The sequence below is a fragment of the Pseudogymnoascus destructans genome, assembly GCF_001641265.1.
Source record: "Pseudogymnoascus destructans isolate 20631-21 unplaced genomic scaffold scaffold_2, whole genome shotgun sequence".
Taxonomy (NCBI): domain Eukaryota; kingdom Fungi; phylum Ascomycota; class Leotiomycetes; order Thelebolales; family Thelebolaceae; genus Pseudogymnoascus; species Pseudogymnoascus destructans.
Genome location: NW_020167521.1, coordinates 1951756 through 1971316, shown reverse-complemented (window position 1 = coordinate 1971316; position 19561 = coordinate 1951756). Strand labels below are relative to the sequence as shown.

Below are 19561 nucleotides of genomic sequence, written 5' to 3'. Positions count from 1 at the left end.
TACAGTACCATGTGTGGGTTTTATACAGTACCGTATGAACGGGATGAACGAGATGAGAGACGCCACATCCCTAAATTCATTCGATGACGGAGCCTCTCTCGGCCGCCGAAGATGGGAGAGATGGGATATCGCCCAGACATGCAACGAGGTGATTGGATTGGGCTCACGGTCGTGCCTTGGGGTGTTTCTGTGGTGTGCATATGTATGTATGTACGCACTCACCGACATCAGACAAGACATAAGTTACATGCAGCAGCGGCGCGCATTCAACACCGCAGCTCCGTTCAACACCGCAGCTCCGTTCGTTGAAGTGGTAATCAGACAGACCATCATCCACTTTCGTCACTCGTGGCGTGGGGCGACGACCGAGATGAGGGCAGTCTGGCCTCATCTCGTGGGTAGAGGCACTTTCTCCGTGCTCCGTCGGTCCTGGTGAGCTCAAGACTTTTTAAATGTGGGAATGGGTGGGGATGGGCATAAAGTGGACAAAAAAATCCTTGCCGACTTAGCATTGGGAAAGAAAGACGTTCGTCATCTCATGCTCGCTTTGCTCATTGTCGCCCGAGTCGTGGGCAGATGGGGAAAAACAACAGGGCACAGTGGAAACCCATCTCGCTTACCAGCCCAAGTACAGTCACTAACAGGCACTAACAGACCACTAACAGACCACTAACATCACTAACAGACCACTAAACTGTCCACTAAACCGTCCATCCGCCATCACATCCCCCACGTCAAAAACACCCAAAACCCAGCCACACGACATTGCAAACATTCACATCTTTGCCACAACAACCACTACCAAACCCACCAAACAACAAACTCGTCGACGACAACTCCCTCCTATACAACACCAAACAATCCTGTCGACCTTTCTCTCGTCGTCCCACCCGGAGATCACACCAGAAGGAAGGAAGTCCATCATCATCACCATCATCACCATCATCACCATCATCACCATCATCACCATCATCACCATCATCACCATCATCATCAACCGACCACAACAACAGCAACACAACACCCATCCATTGCGCCAGCCAAGAATTGAGAAAAGACGACAAAACACCCACTCTGTTCACTTATCAACAAGTAACGGAGAATACATTTACTGTACACCATAAGTACGCCCATCTGTACCTCCTTACCGCTCGACAATCTCACGCCGTTTCCAACGCGCGCAGAACCCCAAAACTCGCGCGCCTTGCTGCATTTCCGAGGCGGCCACTCGCATCCCAACCACCACCATCGAACAAACCAACCCTGTCAAACCAACCCCGTCAAACCAACCCCGTCAACCCCACGCAACAAACCCCCCTGTTGCATCCAATAACATCCCCGACATCTTCACACCAAACTACTGAAAAAGCCACTACAAGCCGTACTATACCTGTACAGCACTTTCCTGAAAAGGGATAATACGTCAACTAGGGAAAATCCGAGCGTGCAACGTGCAGCCACCCCAAACAGAGCGCATCCCTCCCCTTCGCCTGCAATTGTCGCAAACAAAACTTTCCAACTCCTCTCTCCTCTCCCTCCGCCACCAACCCCTCTCACGACCCTCTCTCACCCGACCCTTCCAAAAAAGACACTCACAAAACGACTCTTCCCATGCGCTCCGCAGCACCCAAGAAAGCCGTCAAGATGCCCTATAACACCCGTCGGAAATCGCTGTCGCTGCCGTCGCTAGGCATCCACCTCCCCGTCACACACGCCTCGAGAGCTGCTACGGCCGCCGCGGCAGCAAACCGCTCATCGCCTACGTCGACAGCGCCGTCCGACCAGCAGCCGCCGCTCAAAAAAATAAAACAGTCGCACGCATCATCATCATCGCCATCATCCTCATCAAAACCGCTGTCGCATATGTCGCCACCATCGAAACCGGAACCAGCGGCGAAGAGCATACTGAAATACGAGCATACGCCGCCGCCGTCACCGGAGGCGGATGCCGTGGAGGATGAGGGCGCGCCAAGACGGGAGATCGATTTGGAGGGCATCAATGATGATATCGTCGAGGCGGTTATTGTACAATTACAACGGACAGCGAACAGGCCGCACCTGGTCAAGGAGCTGGCCGCCATCCTGTCGACCTCGGTAAAGATAGTCGAGACGTGAGTATTTCCCCTGCGACCAGAAATGCGACCCTAGCCTCGACCTTTGCTAACCTCCTCTCTCTAGATCCGCGAACCCGTCAGCAATCATATCCTCCCGCCTCTCCACATACCTCAAGCGATCCTGCTGGTCGGCACTCGCGCCCTGCCCCCTCGCAAAGGAACTCGAGACCGTCCACCCGCGCCGCACCTACTTCTACCTCACCACCTACCGCCACCAACCCATCCCCTCCCCCTCCACCGCCGCCTCCTCCTCCACCGCCTTCCCGCAACGCTCCATCATCTCCCCCTCCCTCTCCTCCACCGAATCCCGCTCCGAAGACGACGTCGACGCCGAGCGCCGCCGCCAGCTCTCCCCCTCTCCCGAAGTCGACCTCTCGTCTCCTGAACTCGACGATGCCGGGTGCTCCGACTCCAACGGCTCCGTCGCGCCGCCTACGCCTAGCGGGTCCTTCTCGGGACGTTTGACGAGCGATGCGCGGGCCGGGTTGGTGAGGAATCATCGCGCGGCGTCGCCGCCGTTGGAGAAAGATGAGAAGGAGTTTACGCAGACGGCGAGGGGGATGCAGAGGAGACAGCTTCTGAGTGAGAAGCTGAGGGAGGGCGCTGCTGCGGCGTCGCATATTCCGTCTTTCTCGTTCTCGGGGGAGGCGGAGGTGAAGATTATGGATCTGGATGGGGACGGGGATTTGTTCGGGGAGCATGATCATCATGGAAAAGGCGACAATGGAGGGTTGCACGGCTTTGTGAGTAGCCCGGCGATGAAACCGGTGGGCGGTTTGATGGCTGGGATGATGCCATTGCTGTCGTCCCCGGCGTCGATATCGGTGTTGAAGAGGCCGTTTGAGGATATGGACGAGGTATGGACGAAGGATGAGATGGAGTGGGATTCGAGGAGTCCAGAGAATATCGATTTGGAGGAGTTGGATGGGATGTTTGATTGCTTTGAGTAAAGTGGGTGTGGTTCTGTGTGGGGTTTTTCGCTTCTTGGAGGGAGTGCCCGACCGTCTAACGACGACGGATCGGGCCAGACGACGACGAGCGCCCGTTATTTTTTGGGCTTTGCTGGCTGGCTTTGCTTGCGGCAACGTCGATTTTACATTTTTTGGTGGAGAGAAGGGAGAGATCCTTTGTGCTTTTCACGGCGTTTTACGGCTTTTTTTACGGACGGACCCGATGTTGGCGATTACTAGTGCTTCACTTTGTTTGCTTTAGAACGAAACAAAAACGGCAGGAACGATACGGAACTCAAAAAAGTTTATGGGCGGGAAGACACGATTTGTTTACAAAGAAAAGAAAGATGGGAAAGAGCGATGGGGGTGGTCGCGGTTGCTGTTTCTGTTTTTCACTACTACTACTCTCCTCCAACTCTGGCGCAAATATATGGGTGGATGGATGTTCTGCCGTCTTTTGGGGTCGCTACTCTCTACACACAACGCCTCCTCCCCTTTTTTACTCGTCACTACTCTGTTTTGGTTTGCTTTTTTTGCTTTTTGCTAGCGAGTTTTGCTGTTTTTGTTGCTGTTTTGTCTTGCTGGAGACTGCAGATTCATTCCAAGAGATGGAGATGAGGGAGCTCACTGCTCGAAAGATTTTGAAAGAGGAATTGTGTATATATATGTAATCTTGAGAGTTGGGTGGTGCTTTTTTCCTGCAGGTGGTAGAGTGGATGGGAGATGGAATAGGGGAAGAGATGAGAGAGCGGAGTGAGGGGGAGAAGGGATGAGGGGGATGGGAGGGAGAAGGGGGATGAGACAATGTAGATGTGGATGTGGATGTGGATGTGGATGTGGATATGGATGTGGATGTGGATGTGGACATAGATAGATGTCGATAACGAAGAAAGAAATGAAAGAATAAATCTCCACCTTATGATTGGATTTTAAAAGCTCGTGTGATGTGAGAGACACCGGCACGTGGTTACATCCATCTTCTCAGATTTTCTCGGCCGCAACCGGCGCCGTTTAGAGTTAGAGGTGAGACTCGGACCTGGGTGTGTCTGGTGCATTTCGACACCGCCAAAAACAAAGTCCAGGATGCAATATCGTGTGTACTATAGATCGTCTGAGAAAACAAATAACAGAAAACCTCAATTACCATACAATCCCGCCCTGTCAATCCCCTACAATAACCTGCAACGGCAGAAGGGGACTGGGGGACTGGGGGACTGAAGAACACTGGATATAACGCTTTGAATCGGCGCGGCGCTTATTGGCCACACGGCACGTATCGGGCTCGCCCTGCCCCACCACGGTAGAAACGCATTTACCAGCACCCGCAACAGCTCTTGCAAGGCCGATTGGAGCTCGGCCCACGACACCGAGCGCCGAGAGGAGTGCGAGGTGAAAAGCCAGCTGGTGCTCGTCATCCATACTCACTCACTTACTTGCGCACTTTCACTTTCACTTCCCTTTTCTACAATTGCAAGTGGTTACACGGATATACGGAAAGGAAGAGAAAGAAGAGAAAGATATAAAGGAACTGGGGACATTGCAATTGTATGGGTAACTAGGGCGCGAAAAGAGCTTGATTCCCATTGCGATTTTGTGTGACTCGATACCAAGATGAAGACAGCAACTTCCATGCGCCCCCTCCTCGCCGCCGCGCGCAGCGGCAGCGCCCCGAGGAGCGTACGCGCAGCATCTACCATCGCTGGTGCGAGGAGGGGAATCACAGCTACGGCAGGTGCGAGGAGGACGGCTGTTGCGCCGCTGAGGGCGGCGGTTGGAGGTCCGCAGACCAGGGCTTTCTCGGCGGGCCAGAGGAGGCAGGAGGAGGCGTTTGATCCGACGATGGTGGAGAGGGAGAGTGATGAGGTGGATGTTTGTATTGTTGGTGGTGGTATGTGATTCTCCGGCTGTCCCTCCTGTAGCTGTCAACCTGCCCTCGCACACAGCAACAGCGCGGGGCCAGCGACAACCTTACAATAAACCCAAATGAACCGAGGGATGAAAGCTGACAGAAACTCTCAACAGGCCCAGCAGGACTCGCCTCCGCCATCCGCCTCAAACAACTCGCGACCGCAGCAGGCAACGACGACTTCCGCGTCGTCGTCCTCGAAAAAGCCAGCGAGATCGGCGCCCACATCCTCTCCGGCGCCGTGCTGGAACCGCGCGCAATCGAAGAACTCATCCCAAACTGGCTGGACGAGGCGAACCCAGATCGTTTCGACGGCATCACGCCCGCCGCCGGCGATATAATGCGGTTCTTGACGAAAAAGATGGCCCTCCCGATCCCGGCGCCGCCGCAGATGCATAATAAGGGCAATTATATCGTTTCCCTGAACCAGTTTACGAAGTGGTTGGGGGAGAGGGCTGAGGAGGCGGGGGTGGAGGTTTATCCGGGGTTTGCGGGCGCGGAGGTGCTGTATCGCCCCGATGGATCAGTAAAGGGTGTTGCGACGGGGGACCAGGGGATTGCGAGGGATGGGAGTAGGAAGGGTGGGTTTGAGAGGGGCATGGAGTTCCATGCTCGCGCGACGCTTTTCGCTGAGGGATGCCATGGTAGCTTGACGAAGGGAGTTATCAAGAAGTTCGATCTCCGCCGCGAGAGCGAGGCGCAGACGTACGGGCTGGGTATCAAAGAGGTCTGGGAGATCGCGCCGGAGAAGTTCAACAAGGGAAGTATTACGCATTCCCTCGGGTATCCGTTACCGGCGGATACGTATGGAGGGGGGTGGATGTACCATTTCGGTGACAACCTCGTCAGCATCGGACTCGTCGTCGGCCTCGACTACCCGAATCCCTGGCTCTCACCCTACCAGGAGTTCCAGAAGATGAAAGATCACCTGCTCTACCGCTCCGTGCTCGAGGGGGGGAAATGCATATCCTACGGCGCCCGCGCCCTCGTCGAGGGAGGCTTCCAATCCATCCCCAAGGTCGCATTCCCCGGCGGCGCATTGGTGGGAGATACTGCGGGATTCATGAACGTCCCCAAGATCAAGGGCACGCATACAGCCATGAAGAGCGGCATGCTCGCCGCCGAAGCCGCGTACGAAGCGCTCACCGCTACGCAGGAGGGGACCGTCTTCCTCTACGACTATGAGGAGAAACTGCGCCAGTCGTGGGTATGGAGCGAGTTGAAATCCGTGCGTAACATGCGCCCGTCCTTCCACGGGCCGCTGAAATTATACGGCGGCATCGCATACTCCGGCCTCGAAGCCTTCGTCCTCAAGGGCCGTGTTCCCTGGACCCTGTCCCACGGCAGCAAGACGGATGCGCAGGCGACAAAGGGGGCGGATCAGTGCGAGAAGATCGTGTATGAGAAGCCGGATGGGGAGGTGACGTTTGATATTCTGACGAGTGTGGCGAGGACGGGGACGGATCATGAGGAGGATCAGCCGGTGCATTTGCAGGTGAAGGACTGGAAGAAGCATACTAGGAGTATGTGGCCGAGGTTTAAGGGGGTGGAGAATAGGTTTTGTCCGGCGGGGGTGTATGAGTATATTGAGGATGGGGGGGAGGAGGAGGGGGTGAGGTTTCAGATTAATGCGCAGAAGTGAGTGTTTCCTCTTTTTCTACCCCTGTTTCTGTTCTGAGGGGATTCTTGCAGGGAGAGAGGCTAATGGATTACAGCTGCATTCACTGCAAGACTTGCGATATTAAGGTCCCGGATCAGGATATCAACTGGACGGTGCCAGAGGGCGGTGGAGGACCAAAGTATTACATGACCTAGATTAGTTGTGAGGGTGGTGTGGAAATATTGGGGGGTATAGCATGGTTCGAATTCACACATAGGCGGGGCGGAACAAGCAGTATAGAATTTGTAAAAATGATAAAAGCGTACATATATATTAACCCCTACAACCAACCCCCTATGATCATCACGCACCCAGTATCCTCATGGAGAAGGGGTAATAAACCACCATGATCTCAAAAATCCTCTGGATAATAGTTAAATCGGTGCCATCCGGCCTAGTGGGTAGGCCTCGCCGCCCTTACCCTTATTCTGTGATCGCGACCATCGCTACCACCTTAAAGTAGGTACAACGTGTTGCACGGTGAGCTAGATCGGTGAAAAAGGCGAGTACAGCTGAACTAAGAAAATGGTATGAAGGGACAGCTACCCCCTCTCATATTCCACAGCCTCTGTCTGCAATATCATATATTTTCTCTCAAAGTATCTATCACAAAATGAAGGGTAATGTTGTACTTTATAATTGAAGTTGCACTTCAGAGTGTACGAACATTAGCATTACACCTGGCACTGCGCAAGGTCGGCCGCAGTCCTCGCACAAAGCTCCCGCTGCTCCATCAGCGACTTCTCCGAGTCCTCCGGGTCCACACTAAGACACGAGGCCGTCACCTTTGTGTAAAGCCCACCGCATCTATCTAGCAGCGCCTGCTGCGCTATGCGTATCAGCTTGCGCCGTGTATCGAAAGGGTCGTTTGGGCCAAGCATATCCTCAGCATAGAGTGATTCGACCGGCGTCCACAGGCCGATCTCGAGCAGGGCGATGCCGAGCGAGTAGACGTCGAAGGCGTGACAGTAGCGTCGGTCTGGGTACGCGCGCTTGAAAGGGTGGTGCTTCATGTCGAAGTTGGCGCGGTGTGCCTCTTGGCTCTTGAGATCGCTGTCTTCTCCAGCAAACCTAACCCTAACATGCCTCCCCTCAGTTTGTAGCTCTGGCGCCTTGTAGGGATTTGCTCTATCCTGCGAGGCGTTCTCAAAGCTAGCTTGGCCCTCCTGGGATCGGATGGGCATAGGCACCTCAGATACTAATGGCGGTGATCTACTTAGCAGTGGTGTAAACTATTTGCTGGTTAGGCTGATTGATACTGCTGCTGATCTCGCACACCGTCCGGCCTCGAATACCGATAACCCAGGAGGAACGGATTCTCAAAATCCATACTCTCCCAGTCCCGCGACAGCGCGGCCCGGACTTGGGGAATATATAGAGCTCATCAGTCCTGATGTTCCTGTGCAGCCACCCGCTGGCATGCAGGAACGAAACACTCTGCACCAACTTCCGCGCCAAGTTGAACCGCAGCCCAAGTGCCGGGACCGGGTCGTGCTCCCACTGAAATATCGTGGCCCGCGGCTTACGGATAATCATGTCTTCGATGGGGAAGCCCTTTTTGTCTTGCCCTATTGAGTCGGGGAGCCTGTAGACGAAGCCAACTTCCTTTTGTTTTGGGAACTTGACGAGGCCGAGCAGCTCGAGAGTATGAAGGCGTTTAGCGCAGACGGGCAGCTTAGTAGACGACCTAGCTTTAGAATATTGGTGCAGATCCGTTGACTTAGTGTAATGATGTACGGTTACGCTCGCGCTACATCCCACTGAGCCAAAAAGACTACAGTATTCCGGCTCGCCCGGAATACGCGTAACACGCTTTATATACCACATGTACTGTAACGGCGGCACCCGTTACAATTACCCTCTTTCTCTAAACTTAGTTGTTCCTCCTTGCTGCAACTGGCCGCTTCTATTAGCGAGGTCGGCTTCATTCATGAGCCTCTGCATGGACGCCGGTGCAATCATTAGTCCAAAGGGCATAACTTAATACTCGAATAAACCATAGCGGGTGCGGAATGCTGTTTTCCGCTCGTTTCCCTTCTTTATTCGGATTAAGTTATAGGCGCCTTTTAGGTCTAGTTTTGTGAATATCTTAGCTCCTTGAAACCAGTCATAAGTCGTTTATCAAGGGTAAGGCATATCTGTCCTTAATAGTGACGTTGTTTGTGCCCTAATAATTAACATAGAGTTGTAGCTTTTTGTCCTTCTTTAGCACAAATAGTATTAGACTACCTGTTAGTGATGTTGATGGTCTAATGAAACTTTTAGTAAGGTTCTTGTCAATGTATTCTTTTAGTATGTCTAGCTCTGCTGCTGACATCTAATATATTAGTCTGAACGGTAGACTCTTTCCTTCTATAATAGGTATCGCATGATCCTATAGTTAGTGCTTAGGAAGTGCCTCTTTCTTAGGGACTTCCTAGAATAACTACTTGTATTCCTTATACTCCACTAGTATTTGCTTTAGTGAGGATGCCTAGGCTAGGTCATTAGACTTAGCAGTTGCACATAACTCCTTCTAGTCTTAGGAGGATCCCTCCCCTTATGTCATGTCTGTTTGTTGTTCACATGTACACTAGCTCATTACAACTTTCTCATTCTGCTAGTTGATCTAGGGGTTGTGTTTCTTAAGCCACAGCACACTAAGGATGTATGCATGATTGTCCATGTATACGATATCAAACTGAAACATAGCATGTCCATTTCTAATAGGACTGTCTTGTAGGTTACCATTCTGTTGTTAGTTAAGATAGGCTCTCTATCTACAACCATTAATAGGTATAGGTCGGTCTTTAGTTGCATCCTAAAACTGTATGTGTCTGCTACTTTCTTTGTCATAAAGTTGCCTGTTACTCCTAAGTCTATCATAGCTCGGAGGTGTTGCTGTTGTATCTTAGCAACCACATATAGCTACATGCTGCTTGTTGTGGTGTATAGCTAGTTCGTACTAGGTGTTACGACGGAACAAGAAGGCTGGCCAACTACAGGACAGGAAGGAGGGAGGTCGCATGAGACCGGCCCTGGTACCTGGAGGGGCAGCGGGGAATAGTAGTTCCGAAAGTATCACGTGACGGACTCGCAGGATGATGAGAAGAGTCCTAAGAGTCCAGGACTCCGAGGACTCGAGTGAGTTCCCAGGAGTCCACTAGGCACGTGATGGACTCGCAGGATGATGAGAAGAGTCCTAAGAGTCCAGGACTCCGAGGACTCGAGTGAGTTCCCAAGAGTCCACTAGGCACGATGCCACTATATAAGTAGATAGTATTTCCTTAGATAGGAGCTTCGTGCTCAACTCAATACAGTATTTGTTATATACTAGTAACGTGTTACTTGAAGCCTTTGTGTCTGATCCCCTGCCTCCTCTGATAAGTAAACCTTTACGCAAGAGAACCTCTGTGTCTTCTATCGTTTAGAAGTCAGCGTTACACTTTGAGCACCACTTCTACGAGGTACCGGCTTACACACAAAGCAACATGTCTGTCGTCAGTTCGAAGGGGAAAACCCCCACCACGCCAACTTCGTCTCAGAGGTCTAAGCCTGAGAATGAAGAGATGCCCGATGCACCCACCGTCAACGAACTCAAGGAAACTCTACGCGTCAAGTTGCCCGACACTTACTCCGGCAACCGAAAGGAACTTGAGGTGTTTTTGCTACAGGTCGAACTGTACCAGCACTTCAATGATGAGAAGTTCCCCACCCAGGAGAGCTATGCCCTGTGGACTGCGTCCTACCTTAGGGGGGAAGCCCTGCGATGGATTGAACCATTCCTCAAGGACTATTTCAAATATGAAAGTACCAATGGAAGCATGACAACTACGCAGACTATGTTTGGCAGCTGGAATGGATTCTGTAAGGAAATCCGACGCATGTTCGGAGACATCGATGAGATTAAGACCGCAGAAGACCATCTGTTTGCACTTAAGCAGACTGGCAGCGCCCTCACATACTCCACAGAATTCCAGAGATACGGCAATCAGACAGGATGGGACGCCAGCGCACTCATCAGCCACTACCGACGTGGGCTGAAGAGCCATATACGTATGGAACTTGCCCGTTTGGAACAACAACCAACGGACATGGTAGCGCTAATCGAACATACGGTCCGAATCGACAATCGACTATACGAATTCCAGAAGGAACGTCGGACCTATGACAAGCCCAAGAAAAGTTACCCCTACCGGGGAAACGAGGGCAGACGACGGGATCAACACCCGCGAGACAACCGCTGGTCGGACCCAATGGAACTCGATGCCACGTTCAAACCTGGACGACCCCGTGACCCTAAGAAAGACAGACAATTCAAGGAACGACTCTGTTTTAACTGCGACAAGCCAGGCCACATGGCCCGAGACTGCAGACAGCCAAAGAAAGGGAACGGCGGACGCAAAGTCGGCAAACAACTCAATGCCACCTGGACAGGACAGTTGAACGCAACGTTTGTGAGCAAACAGGACTGGGGAATAAACAGCGAAAGCACCCCAGAAGACGAGAGCTCAGATGAAGGGTCGGAGGCGGAATCGTTCACCGTCTCGGAACAGGAGACCTTCGATGAACTCGCACCTACGGAACCAATGAGTCCACGGTGCAAGAACGTAGTAAGATGCATGGCAAAACACGCCCACGCGAAGATTAGGGCCGAACGAGACAAGCCCAATGGCCAGAGGAAAATCCCCATGCTTAAAGACCTCTACGGGAACCTGTTACAGGAACTTCCGTTAAAATGCAAGGTGGACGACTGCAAGGATGACCTCTGGAGATACTACGACCAACTAACGAATACCCGCAGGCTGCTTGGCACGTCCCAAGACGTAGCTAAGTTGGAAGCCCAAGAAGCGGAAGAACTGGAGAAGGATGTCGAGCATATGGCTAAACTGAAGTATATGAAAAGCGTCGAACTTTACTACCAGGACCGCAGGAGAGCCCTGAAGAAGTACGACGAGAAAGCCAGAGATATGCTCCGACGGGAAAATGCGAGACCTACTCCACGCATCGAAAGGAGAGCCATGGAGCAACTAGACACGTTCTCCACGCCTCCGAGGGAAGATAGTGCATGGGTGAGAGGACAGCGGGAACTATCAACGACAGACGCAACAGAGACTGATCATCCCTGGCACGCGTATGTCTACTGGGAGTATTGCAGCGAAGATGATTGCAAGCTCCACTGGAAAAAGAAACACCAGAATCAGTTGTTTCCCCGATCCTCGCCCAGGATACACTTCAGAGACGCAGAGCAAGTTCACGCCCTCAGGCGAAGCCAGTCTGAAGGGGACTTGCCTATCAAAAGCGAACAGGTATACGAGAAATACCCACATCTGCTAGACGAAGCAGAAGAGCGAGGGAAACGATCTCCCCAAGGACCACCATTGGAAGCGGATGAATACTATCCTTCCTCGGACGAGTCAAAAAACTAGGAGTCCTCGACGGTAGGCCACCGGCGAGCGACACGAAGAGGCCTAGTACAGACCAGCTATGCGCCACGACGGGCAGCATGCAACTATATGTGGTCGCTAAGATACAACAGCGACACCTCCGAGCAATGATTGACTCAGGAGCGACGGGCAACTTTATGACAAAGAAAGTAGCAGACACGCAAGGTTTCAAGACGCAATTGAAAACCGAACCATACCCGTTAATGGTCGTAGATGGAGAGCCCATCTCGACTAATGAAGGAATGGTGACCCACGAAACGGTCCCATTGGAAATGGTCATGCTACACCGGCACAAGGAAACGATTCAGTTTGACATCGTGCACATGGACAACCATGCGTGCATCCTTGGTATGCCATGGCTCAAGAAACACAACCCCCAGATCGACTGGTGGAACGAGAAAGTTGTGATGAGCCAGTGCGCGTGTGAACAACGGACGGACACGCGACAACGGGAGAAACCCTCCCAGGGCCGGAAGGAGTTATGTGCAACCTCCGAGCTCGATGACCTAGCCCAGGCATCCTCACCGACGAGTATACCGGTGGAGTACAAGGAATACGAGCAATTATTCCAGGAAGGCCCTAAGAACGAGGCGCTTCCTAAGCACCAACCATGGGATCACGAGATACCTTTGGAGAAAGACAAGAGTCCACCGTTCGGACCAATATATCAGCTATCGGAAAAGGAGCTGAAGGTACTTAAGGAGTACATCGATGATAACCTAGCGAAAGGATTCATCAGACCATCCACATCACCAGCAGGAAGTCCGGTGCTTTTCGTACCAAAGAAAGACGGCTCCCTACGGTTATGTGTGGACTATCGAGCGTTGAACAACATCACAATCAAGGACAGGTATGCCCTGCCGTTAATCAACGAACTACACGATAGATTTCAAGGAGCAAAGATCTTCAGTAAGCTAGATCTGCGAGGAGCATACAACCTGATCCGAATCAAGGCTGGGGAAGAGTGGAAAACAGCATTCCGCACCCGCTATGGCCTATTCGAGTATCAAGTCATGCCCTTTGGGCTAACAAATGCACCCGCATCCATGCAACGACTGATGAATGATGCTTTGCATGAATACTTAGACATCTTTACCATCGTCTACCTAGACGACGTCCTGGTGTATTCAGCAACCAAGGAGGAGCATGTCAAGCATGTCAAACTCGTCCTGAAGAAACTAAAGGAGTACAGCTTACTCCTCAAACCAGAGAAGTGCGAGTTCCATAAAAACCAAGTCGAATTCTTGGGTTACATTATTGGAACGCACGGCATCAAGATGGACCAAGCAAAAGTAACGGCAGTGTTGGAATGGCCAACACCGACCACGGTCAAGGAAGTGCAAGCCTTCCTAGGCTTCGCCAACTTCTACCGGAGATTCATCTCGGGATATTCCAAGGTAGCTCAACCACTCACGGAGCTTACCAGAAAGGATCTCGAATTCAAATGGACGGACAAGGCAGAGGCTGCTTTCCAGGAACTTAAGACGAAGTTCACGGAAGCACCTATCCTTGCTACATTTGACCCTGCAAAGAAGATCATCCTCGAAACGGACTCTTCTGACTTCGCAATTGGAGCATGTCTGAATCAACCAGACGAGAACGGTAAGTTCAAACCAATCGCGTACTACTCTAGGAAACTGTCACCCGCGGAACTCAATTACGACATCCACGACAAGGAGCTACTGGCTATTGTCGTTGCCTTTGAGCAGTGGCGAGTATATCTTGAGGGATCCACCTACCCTGTGCAGGTATGGACGGATCACAAGAACCTCATATACTTCACCACGACCAAGGTTTTAAACCGCAGACAAGTCCGCTGGGCAGAAACCCTCGCAGCCTACAACTTCACGATAACCTATCGCAAGGGCTCAGAGAATGCAAGAGCAGACGCTCTCAGCAGACGGACCGACTACACCGGCCCAAAGGAAAAAAGACCTAGAGCAATTCTGAAGAAAACAGATGCAGGAATACAGTACAACGAGTTACTAGCGACGATCTCAGTCATCGAAGATACAGAACTCGAGGAAAGACTCAAGAAAGCTTACGCAACAGACGAATGCGCCAAGCGAGTCTTGTCCAAAGTCGAAGGCGACTTCACCATCGACGAACAAGGATTGATTCGATACAAAGGGTTAGTGTATGTCCCAAGTCAAATGAGACGCCCGCTGGTGCAAGAACAACACTCGTTACCAGCACACGGTCATCAGGGAGTAACACGAACCTTCGAACGAATCAGTCGACACTACTACTTCCCAGGTATGAGGAAGCAGGTAGAGACAGTGGTAAGAGAGTGCGACATTTGCAGCAAGTCAAAATCCAATAGGCACCTGCCATACGGACAACTCAAGTCGACACCAGTACCAAAAGGAGCGTGGAAATCAATAGCTTTGGACTTCATCGTCAAGCTTCCACCCTCCAAGGACCCGTTAACAGGAATAGAATACGACTCTATCCTCGTCATCACGGAAAGACTCACGAAATATGGGAAGTTTATACCATATCTAGAAGCTAGCGACGCCGAGGCGCTCGCATATACCTTCATTCGAGTCATATTAGCCGATCATGGGATGCCAGAAGAAATCATCTCAGATAGAGACAAGCTCTTTACTTCGAAATTCTGGAAATCATTGATGGCGCTACTGGGAACAAATCATAAGCTGTCAACAGCTTTTCATCCCCAGACAGACGGCCAAACAGAAAGATTAAATCAGACCCTTGAACAGTACCTGCGAAGCTATGTCAATCATCAACAGGATAACTGGGTTCAGATCTTACCCATCGCACAGTTTGCATATAACAGCGCGATGACAGAAGCAACGAAAGTCTCACCGTTCTTTGCCAATTATGGCTACCAGCCAGAAGCATATAGGCAACCAAGACCGGATGAATCACGAGCTGAACAAGCCCTGATCGTGGTGGAACAACTGAAATCGTTCCACGAACAACTTGCGACGGACATCCAATTCTTAAATGAACGATCCGCCGCATACGCAAACAAGAAGCGCAGTATGGAACCTGCCTTCAAGGAGGGGGATAAAGTATACCTACTCCGGAAACATATCAAAACGAAACGACCAAGCACAAAGTTGGACTCCAAGAAATTGGGACCATTCAAAATATTGAACAAAGTCAGCTCAGTTAATTACAGACTGCAGCTACCCAGGAAGTCTAGACTACACCCGGTATTTCATGTCTCACTACTGGAACCAGCAAGAGGAAATACCCCAATTGCGACCGACACCGAACTCCAACCCGAGAATGAGATAATCGAATATGAGGTCGAAGCGATCCTAGACAGAAGGTTAGTAGGACGTCGAGAAGAGTTTTTGATAAAATGGGAAAATTACGAACCTACGGATAATTCGTGGGAACCAACAAGGAACATCAGCAAAGAACTGCTGGAGGAATATCGACGCCGCCATCTGCCAGCCATTGATCCCAAGATGCAGGGGAGTAGGCCAGTGGATCGGAGGAAGCGAGGGTCCCGGTCACAGACGAGGAGGCAGCGCTAACTGCCTGTTCCTCGACCTCAACAGCGTCACGCTTCTCAGCAGCCACACGTTCGGCCTCCTCTGCCGCATCAAGCTCGTCGAGGGTTTTCAAACCTCGCCGGAGCATATCTTTACCACGGGTTCGGATGAGGCGTTTCTGCTTCCGCAGACGAAGTAACTTCGAAAGGGTTTCTTCCTCTTCGCGATCCAGGCGATCCTCCTCCCGTTCGAGCTTCACCCAGTCGGGATGCTCAGGACCCATACAGTCACACTTTTCTTTCAAGTTGCGACGAACGCACTCGGCGCACCGCCGTGAATCATTTGGAGACGACACGCAAGTAATGTTTCGCCTCACGCAGTTCGAGCAAGAATCCATTTCGGGTAGTTCGTATCCGTGGTTCTTTATTCGACGGACAAGATCGTTGCGTTCCTGGAGTTTGCGGGCAGTGTCAGTAGGCATGTTGCATGTTGAAGGACTCGCTGAGGAGCAGCAGAGTCCCGGGGACATGGACGTACTTATAGGATTCGAGACGAATGCCCAGGGGAAGGGAGCGAGTGTTACGACGGAACAAGAAGGCTGGCCAACTACAGGACAGGAAGGAGGGAGGTCGCATGAGACCGGCCCTGGTACCTGGAGGGGCAGCGGGGAATAGTAGTTCCGAAAGTATCACGTGACGGACTCGCAGGATGATGAGAAGAGTCCTAAGAGTCCAGGACTCCGAGGACTCGAGTGAGTTCCCAGGAGTCCACTAGGCACGTGATGGACTCGCAGGATGATGAGAAGAGTCCTAAGAGTCCAGGACTCCGAGGACTCGAGTGAGTTCCCAAGAGTCCACTAGGCACGACGCCACTATATAAGTAGATAGTATTTCCTTAGATAGGAGCTTCGTGCTCAACTCAATACAGTATTTGTTATATACTAGTAACGTGTTACTTGAAGCCTTTGTGTCTGATCCCCTGCCTCCTCTGATAAGTAAACCTTTACGCAAGAGAACCTCTGTGTCTTCTATCGTTTAGAAGTCAGCGTTACACTAGGCCTCTTTGTGTTGCTCGCTAGTGGCCTACCATTAAGGACTCCTAGTTTTTTAACTTGTTAGAGGAGTAAACGTCATACTTGTCATCCTCTAGTAGTAGTTGAGGTGGTAGTCCTTCCTCCGCTCATTTTGCTTTAGACCGTCTTTGTCTTAAGCATGAACTTAGTTGTCACCCTTGAAATGGATCCTAGGGGAGGATCTAGGGAATAACTAGTGTTTTTCTTTTTTCTACAAATGATACTCACAGTCATCCTAGTGCAGTATTCCTAGTAGATATAAGAGTGTTAGGGGTGATTAGCCTCTGTCGCATCCATTGTCGCCCATTCCCATTAACCTCTGTGCTATGATTGTTCCTTCCTTCGTGGTGTAGATAAGGAGCTGAGCTGTTCTATTGCTCTCCTTTCTAGGCGCATAATGGGTTTCGTGCCTTCTCTCTAAAGCATCTTCTATACTCTGTTATTACACTGCTCTAGGTCTCCTATGCATTCCTAGTAGTAGTTATTAATGGCTGTTGAACTCTTAAGCTTAGCCATTTGCGTAATGTTTATCTTTGTTACGATGGTCACTGTAAGGATGCCTCCGTACCTAGATACTCGAAGAACCTGTCTCAGAACTGTTACGGTCACTACAAACATGGAATCCGACTCGGTGGGGTTTTGAACCAGTAGAGGATCATATAGCGAGTTACACTATAGTGGGGGACGGTAAGTGTATAGGGTTCAGGGCCGATGTAGACCTGTTGCGGTGGAAGGTTCAGGGCTAGGGTTGGGATAACCGAGTCGGGCCCGTTTCGGGAGTTAAGGAAACAGACTCAACGGGGTTCCCCCTTCATCTTTTTTGTATCCTTCGTAGTAGACCTATAGGATAGCATCCGTTTAGCCTCCGACTCGCACTATCATATGCTATTACTGTGAGCTGGGTGCCCTGTGTCCTTACAGTCATGGAGGTCAAGAAGCCAGTCCGGAGAATAATAAGCTAGATTGAATCTAAAGAGAAGAAGAAGAAGAAGAAGGAAGGAAGGTGAGGCTATTCCTCGTAATATACAGTTGTCCGCTTAGCGGTTGTAGCCTTGGTGGCTAAGGCTGCACCCGTAACAACCGTAACAACCATAACAACCATAACAACCATAACAACCATAACAAGCTGTAAGCTATAATCGTAACACTACCCCCCCCCCCCCTACTAAGATTGATCTCCTAATCAAGAGTAAGATCATTGTGGCTTCTGTGGGTATTTTTAGTGGAAAGCTTGTGTGAGTTCAGGTGCATTGTTGAAGTTTGTAGCGGGATACCAAGTGTTGTCTGGTGGGTGGTTCTTCCATGCTGCCATATAGAACAGCTTCTTCCATAGGAATTTAGAATCTAGGATTTCTTCAACTTCCCATTCAAGTTCATCTTCTATAACGATTGGCAGGGGTGGTTCATGGTGCTGGCCTTGTAAAGCATCATCTGAGTCAAGTCGTAAGAGGTTGCTGTGAAAGACAGGATGTATCTTCATGCTTGGTGGTAGCTCTAATCCATATGCCACTTGCCCAATTCGTTCGAGAATCTTATACGGACCAACTTGCTTGTGATCGAGTTTCTTCGATGGCCTCTGAGTCCTAATATTTCGTGTAGATAGCCATACTTGATCTCCAACCTGATATCTTGGTGCAGCTTTCCTGCGTTAATTTGCGAATGTCTCCATGCGAGTTTGCGAGAGTGCGAGTTTGCGAGAGTGTGAGTTTGCGAGAGTGCGATTTGGTCTTTCAGAAACTACCAAATATCTTTCATGCTTTGTATCATATCCTTGTGTTCCTGTGGTGCTATTTGGAACTCGCTGTTCTTAATATCAAAACTCATTCTTGGCTCGAAGCCCTTATTTGCAAAGAATGGACTGATTTTTGTAGAGTCTAAAGGTAGAGCATTTGCTGCAAATTCTGCCATGCAAAGATATTCAACCCAGTTGTCTTGGAGATAGTTAACATGAGCTCGTAAATACCGTTCAAGTTCTGCATTGAACCTCTTAGTTTGCCCATTCGTTTCTAGGTGGAAGGCAGTAGACAATTTTGTTATAACTTTCTAAACTTTGCAGAGGATTTTCCACACTGTAGCCACGAACTAGGGGCCTTGTCTGAGATGATCGAATTTGGTAAACCATGGTGTTTCTATACATGTCGAAGGAGTAGCTGTGCTGTTGCTTCTGCAGTTGTGCCTTCTTGGCCTGCAAAGCATGGGATAAAATGGCGTTCTTTTGTAAGTCGGCATGCTACAACAAGGATAGCATTGTTTCCTTCACACAATGGCAATCCTGTAATAAAGTTATGGCAGTTCTTGATGTATTGTATAATTGTCTTATCCATCTAGGGCTAGTAATACTGTCTTTTGATGACCTGAATCATCTTCCTAATGCCAGGGTGTCCCATTGCTAGTTGGTCATGAATTTCTTGTAAGAGTTCGACATGAGCACTTTCTGGAACCTAGACTCTATTATGATACTATAAGAGCCCTTCCTTCACCTCGCAATATGCTAGAGCTATGTTTAGACTGTTTCGTTCTCCATTCTGCAGCTTCTGAATAGTGTCTTTGCATAAGCTGTCTTGAAGTTGCGCAGTTTGGATTTTGTCTTTAATGCATCTGCTTTTCCATTCTGTTTCCTAGGTCGATATATAATTTAAAAGTTAAACCTTAACAGAAACTCAGCCCATCGAGCTTGCCTTCGAGTAAGCTTCTTTGTTGTCATGAAGTATTCAAGACTCTTGTGATCTGACAAAACTTGGACTGGCATTGCTGTTGGCCTCGACTTCTGGTCTCCATGCTTCGAAGCATCTGATGATGGCGAGTAACTCCTTGTCATAGATTTCGTAATTGCATTCTGTAGGTGCCATCTTTTTCAAGAAGAATGCAACTGGATGTAGGATTCCCTTGTCATCTTTCTGTGACAGTACCCTAGAGGAAATAAAATCTAAGGCATCAGCTTCAACATAGGCTGTCTTCTCTCT

At 50.3% G+C, this 19561-nt stretch overlaps 3 protein-coding genes across 3 annotated transcripts; 2 read left to right on the top strand and 1 right to left on the bottom strand.

Annotated features, from left to right (window-relative positions):
- Positions 1-922: 922 nt before the first annotated feature.
- On the top strand, positions 923-3825 carry VC83_01259 (uncharacterized protein). The gene is made up of 2 exons (XM_024464942.1): positions 923-2111; positions 2179-3825. Exons 1-2 carry the CDS (start codon positions 1612-1614, stop codon positions 3062-3064), a joined length of 1386 nt encoding a protein of 461 aa, XP_024327714.1. The 5' UTR covers positions 923-1611; the 3' UTR covers positions 3065-3825.
- Positions 3826-4184: 359 nt separating this feature from the next.
- VC83_01258 (uncharacterized protein) lies at positions 4185-6785 on the top strand (the record flags this gene model as incomplete). The annotated part of the gene is made up of 3 exons (XM_024464941.1): positions 4185-4952; positions 5087-6608; positions 6686-6785. The coding sequence occupies exons 1-3, from the start codon at positions 4676-4678 to the stop codon at positions 6783-6785; spliced, it is 1899 nt and encodes a 632-aa protein (XP_024327732.1). The 5' UTR covers positions 4185-4675.
- Positions 6786-7176: 391 nt separating this feature from the next.
- On the bottom strand, positions 7177-8412 carry VC83_01257 (uncharacterized protein). The gene has a single exon (XM_024464940.1). The coding sequence runs from the start codon at positions 7812-7814 to the stop codon at positions 7305-7307; it is 510 nt and encodes a 169-aa protein (XP_024327728.1). The 5' UTR covers positions 7815-8412; the 3' UTR covers positions 7177-7304.
- Between the last annotated feature and the right edge of the window lie 11149 nt (positions 8413-19561).